Source organism: Corticium candelabrum, chromosome 11 (assembly GCF_963422355.1).
Source record: "Corticium candelabrum chromosome 11, ooCorCand1.1, whole genome shotgun sequence".
In the NCBI taxonomy this organism is placed as follows: domain Eukaryota; kingdom Metazoa; phylum Porifera; class Homoscleromorpha; order Homosclerophorida; family Plakinidae; genus Corticium; species Corticium candelabrum.
The window spans coordinates 3,732,974-3,741,852 of NC_085095.1; the positions used below are offsets into that span (position 1 = coordinate 3,732,974).

The 8,879-nt window shown below is 44.9% G+C and overlaps 3 protein-coding genes across 3 annotated transcripts; 1 reads left to right on the top strand and 2 right to left on the bottom strand.

Annotated features, from left to right (window-relative positions):
- Nucleotides 1-352: 352 nt before the first annotated feature.
- On the bottom strand, nucleotides 353-864 carry LOC134187133 (uncharacterized protein K02A2.6-like). Its single transcript, XM_062655251.1, has 2 exons — nucleotides 834-864; nucleotides 353-777 (listed from the first exon to the last, which is right to left on the bottom strand). The coding sequence occupies exons 1-2, from the start codon at nucleotides 862-864 to the stop codon at nucleotides 353-355; spliced, it is 456 nt and encodes a 151-aa protein (XP_062511235.1).
- Nucleotides 865-1,970: 1,106 nt separating this feature from the next.
- LOC134187134 (uncharacterized protein K02A2.6-like) lies at nucleotides 1,971-2,627 on the bottom strand. Its single transcript, XM_062655253.1, has one exon. It carries the CDS (start codon nucleotides 2,625-2,627, stop codon nucleotides 1,971-1,973), a length of 657 nt encoding a protein of 218 aa, XP_062511237.1.
- A 3,821-nt stretch (nucleotides 2,628-6,448) lies between these two features.
- LOC134187135 (uncharacterized) lies at nucleotides 6,449-8,486 on the top strand. Its single transcript, XM_062655254.1, has 3 exons — nucleotides 6,449-6,797; nucleotides 6,858-7,144; nucleotides 7,450-8,486. The coding sequence occupies exons 1-3, from the start codon at nucleotides 6,449-6,451 to the stop codon at nucleotides 8,320-8,322; spliced, it is 1,509 nt and encodes a 502-aa protein (XP_062511238.1). The 3' UTR covers nucleotides 8,323-8,486.
- The last annotated feature ends 393 nt before the right edge of the window (nucleotides 8,487-8,879 follow it).

Sequence of the window (8,879 nt, forward strand, 5' to 3'; positions counted from 1 at the left end):
ACCTCCAAAATATTGCCATTCTGGCAACCCATCCACACGCCATATTGTCATACCCTCTCTGCTCTGAGTTGACAAGTCGGTTTGCATGCCACATTTTCCCATTGCTCAGCAAGTAGGTATCAGAACCTACTCGTCTCAGCACCCGAAGTGGCATTGACAAAACGCCTCTCAATTTGTTCCCTGGGATGGTCGCTTAACCCGAACCCAGGTACAAGGCCGAAACTGAGAGGGTTGAGCTCTCCCCCTCAATCTTCTACTGCTTCGTGTGTTGTTGACGCTGCTCCATTTTTCGTGCTTGTTCTTCACTTCCTATTTGTATGTTGATCGACTCTGCTTCTGAGTCCTTCTTCCATTATGGCTGTAGTAGCTGCGACAACGGTTGTAGTAACGTAACTCCCATCATCAGCTCCGCTGGAGATTTTCCTGTGACCAAGTGAGCTGTTGTTCTGTAATGAAATAGTATACACCTCAGTGCGTCGACCACAGATTTCTCGCCTGCCAGCTGTGCCTTTAAGTCTTGCTTAATTACCTTGTTAAACCTCTCCACACCCGCATTACCCTGTGCATGATACAGGGGAGTGGTAACGTGTCGAATGCCGCGACTCTTCAACCATTGCTTGAACTCGTGAGATCTGAATTGGGGTCCATTATCTGTAGTGATGGAAACCGGCAAACCGCATCTGACAAATAGATCCTCCGGGAAGGGAATAACATCCAATACCCGTAACTGCGCGGTTGAGCGAATTTCCAACCATTTTGAATAAAGATTATGCACAACTATAAGAAATCGATGCTCTCGTGGTGCTATAACTAATTCCCCGAAAGATATCAACCTGAAGTTCGAGCCACGGTCCCCTTGGCCATGGTGTCGGTTGAATAGGAGCTACTCTAGGACGGCATGACTTTCCACTTACAATGCTTTCTCACAAGCTGTTCAACCTGTCGATCCAAAGCCGGCCACCACACGAAATCTCCACACCGTTGCTTTTACGCACAATACCCAAATGGCCTTTATGGGCTAATTCCAGGACTCGTCCCAGCAATTCTCCTGGGACTATCACTCTTGCTCCACGCATAACACAGCTAGACTCTGGTACCAACGGTGCCAACTCTCCTCTGACTTGCCAGTATGCCCGGAGATTCTCTGACAGTGGGTGAGATGGCCATCCCTCTCGTGCATACTGCGAGACTTGTGCCAGCTGCTTGTCTTCTCGAGAAGCCACGTCTAGATGTTCTGCTGTTATTCCTGGGCTCCACGCCCCTAACATCAGGACACACTTCTCATCTTCTAATGGTTCCAGAATCTGTTCCTCTTCTGCTGCATGAAAGCGTGACAACAAATCTGCTACCTGGTTGCAGTTACCTGGCCGATACTCCATTTGAAGTGAATATCTACACAGTCTCTCCGTCCAACGATGAAGTCGTAATGGCCTATGGCCCGTTTCTGTGACCGACAGGAGAGAAACAATTGCCTGATGGTCAGTTCGTAGTCGAAACTGCCGCCCATATAAGAACAGATGCCACTTCTCACATGCCCTCACACATGCCAGTGTCTCTCTTTCCCCGGCTGAGTACTTCTGTTCCGCCGAAGAGAGTGCTCTGGACGCAAATGCTGCATGGCGCTCCACTCCTCCTTGCTCCTGTGGCAACGCTGCTCCAATAGCCGTCGCTGAAGCATCACATGTAACAAATGTAGTAGCTTCTAATGAAAAGTGGGCAAAAATCGGCTCTGACGTGATGTGTTGCTTGAGTCGATGAAAGGCAGATTGGCAGTCTGTCGACCACACCCCTGGCACACCCTTCTTAAGCAAGCAGCAAAGTGGCTCACTTGTCCTTGCATAGTCTTCCAAGAAACGCAAATAGTAATTTGTCATGTCCAGAAGGGTACTCAAATCTGAAACCGACTCCGTTGGTGGTAAGCGGAGAATGGCCTCGACATTGGAAGATAACGGCGCGATACCCTTACTCGATTAGTAGCGACCAACAAACAGGGTTTCTGCAACTCCTATTAGACATTTCTCGTTGTTCACCGTCAACTGGTGGCATGTTAGTCTCTGAAAAACTTGATCTAAACGCTCAGCGTGTATTTTCCGATCAGGGCCGTGGACGGCAATATCGTCCATGTAAATGGCTACTCCTGGTATCCCGGCAAGAACCGACGTCATCATTTTCTGGAACGCACTCGGCGCTGATGATAGCCCGAATGGCATTCGCCGGAACTGGAAAACTCCCACTTGAGTCAAAAAAGCAGTAATGCATGGAGAACCTTCTGCCATACGCAACTGCAAATAATCTTGTTTCAAATCAAGCTTTGAGAACACAGTGGACCTGTGAAACTCCGCTGTGATGTCTTCCGCTGTCGGTAATGGGTGTCTTCTCGGTATAACCGCCTGGTTAACTGCACTTAGGTCCACACACAACCTAATTTCACCCGACTTCTTGCAAACCACAACCATGTTAGAAAGCCATGGTGATGAATCGACTTTCTCGATAACACCGGCTTCCTCCCATCGACGTAACTCTGCTGCTACTTCGTCTCTTATTGCCAATGGTAATCTCCGCAGACATTGCCGTACTGGTACTGCAGAAGAATCCAGCAGAGGACGATGCTTGAAATATCGTGCCATCCCTAGTCCGTGAAATAATGTAGGCCACTTGCTCTCCCAATGGCCACCTCGTTGATTATCATCTTGCAGGGTCTATACTGCACTAACTTTCTTCTGTGCTTGACTTCGTTTCACTGGTTGGTCCACACAAATCTGGAACCCCAGAGCTTGAAAAAGATCCAAGCCAAACATGTCTGTACCGGCCTTAGCCACGTAGAATGGAAAGTCGGTCAGGTCGACACCCCCGTACTGAACAGGAACAAAAATCATGCTAAGAAGAGGAATTGACGATCCACCATATCCAAGTAAACGGTGATCTGTTGGTTGTAGTCGAAAAGGAGATAGACCTTGAAAATATGTAGCTGTACACAGCACTGAAACCTTAGCACCAAGATCAATCACCAAGGAAATTGTTGTCCTGCCCAGCTGGCAATGACATCGCCTGTAAGCTACACCGCCAGATTCGTTGACAACATTCAATGAAACCGGTTTCAACCACAGAAGAGACTCTTCTGATGTCACCTTCTGAACCCGTCGAAGTAGTCGGAGTAGACAACCTACAAAATCTTTCATAATGGCTCATCCGGCCGCAATTCCTGCATTTCTGCCCCTTGGCTGGGCAGGTGGAACCCGTATGCAGCGCAAAACCGCAATTCCCGCACTTTTTTAAGTTGAGCCTGAACTCTGATAGTGCAACTTGCCAGGACTCTGTGTGTTGGATTGTACTTGGGCCACTGCTTCTGACTTACATGTGACAGAACTCTGTCCGACTGAGTGGTCTCCTGCCGATAACATCTTCTCTGACGCCGACGTCTGCATCATCTCTGAATCACGGCGGCCGCCCTCCACTCACATAGCCAAGGTTAATGTGGTCTCCAACGTAAGACTCTGCCTCCATAAGCAACCGGTTGCGAATCCGGGAAAGCGCCGTTTTCTCAATCAGCTGATCTGGTATCATTTCATCCGTCAAGTCTCCAAACTTGCATGTTGCCGCTAACGTACGAAGAGTAAAAACATACTGTCGAAATGACTCTCCCGGAAGTTGAGCTATTTGCCGGAAATGGAAACGTTCCACCCTGGAATTCAACCGAGGTCCGAACTCCTGAGTCAACAGCGTACGTAGCTCCTCATAGGAGGCCACCGATCTGGCCGTGCTCATAATTCGCTGGCCTTCGAGACCAAGGCAATGAATGAGCAGCGCACGCAATCGCGGCTTACCTTCGCCCTCGACGACGATTCCCGCCGCTCGCTACAGCGTATTGGTCGAACGCTGCCAACCAATGTTTCCAGGAAACTGACGGCTCTCCAACTGTCTGTAAGAACGGTGGAGGCGGGTGAATTGCCAACTGCGCCATCCTCTTCGCCAATATTGTGTATTTACAACTCAGACCGACTATGTAGACGTGTCTAGCTCTAGATCAACGTCAAACCCCCGTATCCCCTGTACCCGTATAATCTATCATATGTTCGTTTATGTAACACCAACACAACAGTACGACTTGTTTCAATGCACGGACTCTGATTGCTACGTATATACACTAACCGCGTACAATGAGTTGATTTCTCAAACTACCGCGCTGCAGATTTAGATTCGGCGGTGTACTGTTGGAGAAACTGAATGCTGAAAATGAGTTGTGACACTGCAGAATATTACATGGCTGAGCTGTCTAGATACGTTCTAGAAGCGAACAATGATGTCAACTACGTACTTCTCGCAAAACAAGCAAGTGCGTGAAGCGATGGCGCGTGTTACTCAACTTTCATACCTATATGCGTAGCTAATCGAATTAGTCTTATCCAAGCTATGGAACCGGATCCGGGGTCCCACGTCACTATGACGTTCTCGAAAGCGACCAGGCTCTTCTCGCGCTGGAGCAATTCCGGCAAAAATTCCTCCTCCTCGTGTGATTCACGTACGTTTAGATCAGCGACTGCGCGGAAGAGTCTGGCTTGCGAGGCTATGCGGCTGTAACCATTTTATTACTTATCTTCGGAAATCCGAATACGTGTCAATAAATATGGTACAGCATGGGCGTTCTTACAGTTCCTTGGGTAATTAGTAGGTAGGAGGTTGCATCGTGCGTCTAGGTATACGGTACTGTAGCAATACGACTACTATCTAGAGTCAAAACGTGGTGCAAAACGTGTCTACGTTGCACTGCTTGCACAGTCAGACAGCTTCATAGGTCTAGAGGCTACATCGTTTTGTTCCTCTTTTTCGCGTTAGACGCGCGTGTACCGTGTGGTAGAGCCGCCAGAATACAAATATCTTGTTTTAGTATACCTCTAACTCGGCGTTTCTAACAATGGACCACCTACATGCATTATTAATTTATTAACTTTTGTAAACTGCATGGACGCTAGAAGTCAAGATTCGTTGCTTGCTTCTTATGTTGGTACTCTAGGCTTGGAAGCTCGTTGCATGATAAAACGATGTTATCTAAGTTTTTCCATGCAGAATTATCTAGAAGACGATGCAAAGTGCAACTGTCAACCGCGTGTAGGATATACCATCAGGATGTGAAATGGGAAATTTTGAGAATTGTAAGACTTTTCATTTTCCTGTTTGTTTAGAATTGCCTGGAGCAGGATGTAGGGCGCTCTAAATATGGTTGTGCTCTACCGCCGTCGCGGAGACTTCGAATCTTTTATCTATCGCCTGAGGCAAACAAAACTCGTAGATGGAGAGGCGGTTAAACAGGGGCGTTGGGTGTGTTAAATTTAATTATTACTATTTTTGCGTAGTGCATTCAGTTTCTTCCAATTTGCCGCTCAGCTAGCTATAGGGCACTGCAAACTAAAGTCCATTCGAATAATAGGTGCAGTGTGGGAATTGTGTGTGTGATCTTCGTCAGTTTGGGCTGTCTAGTGGGGAAAATAGGAAATTGAATTAGTATAATTACTTCAATGACGTCTGCTAAACACAATGTAACCACTCATTTACAAGCTTGTGATGTCATTCTAGAACACTTGCAGAAATACAGTACTACTGACAAAAGTAGGTGCGGATGTCTCTTAAAGCTCTGAATTGAGTTTGATTGTGACTCTGGAGACGTTATTGAGAACTAATTGGCTGTCTAATGTATTCTATGGAATGCCATTAAGGTGATTACATCTACTCTTTAGCTAGAATAGGATGGGCCATGTCAGATTGGGGTGCAGTCTGCATATCTAATATTCCGGAAGCTGCTCGTTCCAACGTATTTGAGCATCATTCTAACTGTTATTCACCAGTGTCTCCACATCCTCACGTGCGTTTCTGAGGTACTTGAGGTATCATTTCTATGTTTGTAAGTGCCCGGGATACCAAGATCTGTAATTTTTCCACACTTCACCTATTGTTGGAATGGACTTTAGTGTGCATGCATGTATGGTTGTGTCAAAATTGGACAATGAGATGAGATGATCATGAGATCATGCAATGAGACAATGAGATCAGGTATACCTCTCATACTACCCTGTAGGTAAACTCTACACATGACGATCAATTGAAGAGAGCTGATCATGAGATCCAGTTTTCTTCGTTGCTCCCGTGCCAACATCAAGGGATAAGAGCACACTTTTGATGACAGCACAGACTCTATCTAATTCGCACTAATTGGTCTTGTCATATTAATTAATTAACTAGACACTATTTTTCTACAACGGCGTACAGTATACGCTTCAAGTTTATACTTATATATGCATATATACTGTTTGTGATTCGTGTATATGTGTCTATATATATATATATATATATATATATATATATATATATATATATATATATATATATATCTTTCTCTCTATTTCAAACGTCAGAGAAACAGTACAAGTCAATAGTGATACGAAAGACGTGTGGGATGTCGGCTACTGGCAATGTTCCCACAGGCGACGCTTCAGACGTCAACGGTGATCCGTGGCGTGCATTAAAAAAGAATTTCGTCTACGTGTGCAATACATTGCGTCTCACGTACATGCTTCTCTCTTGTTTGTATGAGAAAGATTTCCTATTAGCAGACGACTTTGAGGCTCTAACAGGTAATAATTTGAGCGACGACGAAAAGCTGAATCGTCTCCTCCTGACGATTCTTCCTCGTCAATCAGCGTCCATGTTCAAACCGTTTTGCGATATTCTCTGTCATGTTGGGCAAGGGCATATTGTTGATTGCTTGCTGGGGAATCACCATCTTGTCCGCCTTCCTTCAGAACGTGAGCGTCGTGCACATGCAGTTTGCATAATCTAGATGTTCTGACATGATTGTTTTGCAGAAATCAGCAAGGACCAAGAAAGTATTAGAAAAATGAAAACGATTCTAGAGCAATTGGAGAGAACTATAAAGTTGGAAAGAGAGAACAAAAGACAACAGGAACGACGAGCTGATTTTGAGAGGGATCGCGCTGAGAGGGCAGAATCTGTAGCTAGGGCCCAGAAAGTTCGAGCGGACAAGCTTAGTAGAAAGAACGCTAGCGCTGTAGCAGAGAAACAAGAACGGGAGATAACCACTTTCGGTCAGCGATACGCGAAGTCTTGCAAAGACAAGACTGGACATGTGCAGGTAAGAGAATCTTCACTTGATACGATATATAGTCTATAGTATACGACTGTACGTCAATAGATAAATGGTATTAAAGGAATGATCTATAACTTGGATTTGATTATGACTGGCATGATTATTGTGAGGATAGACGCTCTTCAATTTTATTGAACTTTTTGCTTTAGAATGCTGGTCTACTGGGTTGGGTAACTGTGTGTGTGTGTGTGTGTGTGTGTGTGTGTGTGCGTGCGTGCGTGCGTGCGTGCGTGCGTGTCACGCGTGCACGCACTAGATTTGTGGTTTGAAACTAACGTTTTTGCATGTAGATCAGTGATGGAAGCTTTGGTTGGAAACTATGGAATGATACAGTTTCTTCTCGTGTGCAAATTGGCTCATTAGCAGAATGTAACGGGAAATTATTGGTTGCTGAGAAATGGGGTGATCTTCATGTTCTGACAGATGACAACGAAACGTGGGAGACTTTTGTGAGGTACCAGGGTGACATACGGCGTGTGGTGGCTTTTCAAGACACGTGTTTAGTGTTGGTTAAAGACGAAGTGAAAAACCATTTTGTGATTGAGCAATTTTGTATGGATGAGGAGAATAAATGGCGACCAGTTACAGTGCTGCCAAATGAACAGCAATTATCTTGTGTCTCAGTTGCACTACAGAGCAACTTACTGTATGCTGTGGGTGGCATAGCCAGTTCAGACTGGAAAAGAGTAAGCACAGCCCGCGTTTTCGATGTAAACGCAAATCGGTGGAGCGTATTGGAAGACATGCTGACAAAACGATCAGGTTGCTCATGTTTTGTTTTTAATGATTCAGTCTACGTAGGTGCAGGTTGGACTGACAACGCAGAGCCATGTCATACAGTTGAGTGTCTTCGAAAGGGAAGCAGGTATTGGGAAGAGTTCGTTTCCTATCCCATTCCAATGTCTACTATGACAGCATTTGGTAACAAGATCGTGTCAACTGGAGGACAGAATGACGATTATTCACTTTTGAATGAAGTGCAATGGTTTGATGAAAGATTGATGCAGTGGCATCCTCTTCCTGCTATGACACGAAAGAGGAGTTGGCATGGTCTGTTGTCAACTGAGCGTGGAGAGATTATTGCAGCAGGTGGAGAGAGGGTTAGTGCAAAGGACAGCAGTGCTCAGCAGTCTTTGGAGAGTTTGCAAATTAGTGACCTATGACAGTGAGCATATCACATAGCATCTAAGATGTGTACGTAGGACACAAAGAAATATCGCTGTCTGCTTTTGTCTCTGGCTTAGCTATCTGGCTGTCAACTCATTTACTAAAATGAGTTGCTTTCATTTTTAGTAGATTAAATTCTGTTTGCAGTTTGTAACCGAATTGTGACTGATTATAAATAGGTAGAAAATGGCTTGTTCTCAGTAATCTTGATTTCAATCAATTACTTGCAACATGATCATGAGTTTCGGAGGTTGTAGAAACGTGGTGGCCACGGTATTGATTGTCCTCAGGTATACAACAAAAATCAACCTTGCATTCCAATTTTTTGATCCAAATATCTGAATTTAGCAAATTGGAAAAATGAAGACTTCTGCTGATGAAGGTTACTAACTGTAATCAATTCCTTTGGGCTTTGTACAGTACAATAATTGGAAACACATGCAAATGTTCACGTTTTGTACAACCGGTACTTTTGTGTAAGTCTAGTGATGATGCTTGTGAAGCTATGAAACAGTCTAATTAATTAAGGCACTGTATTTCTTGAAACAACGAT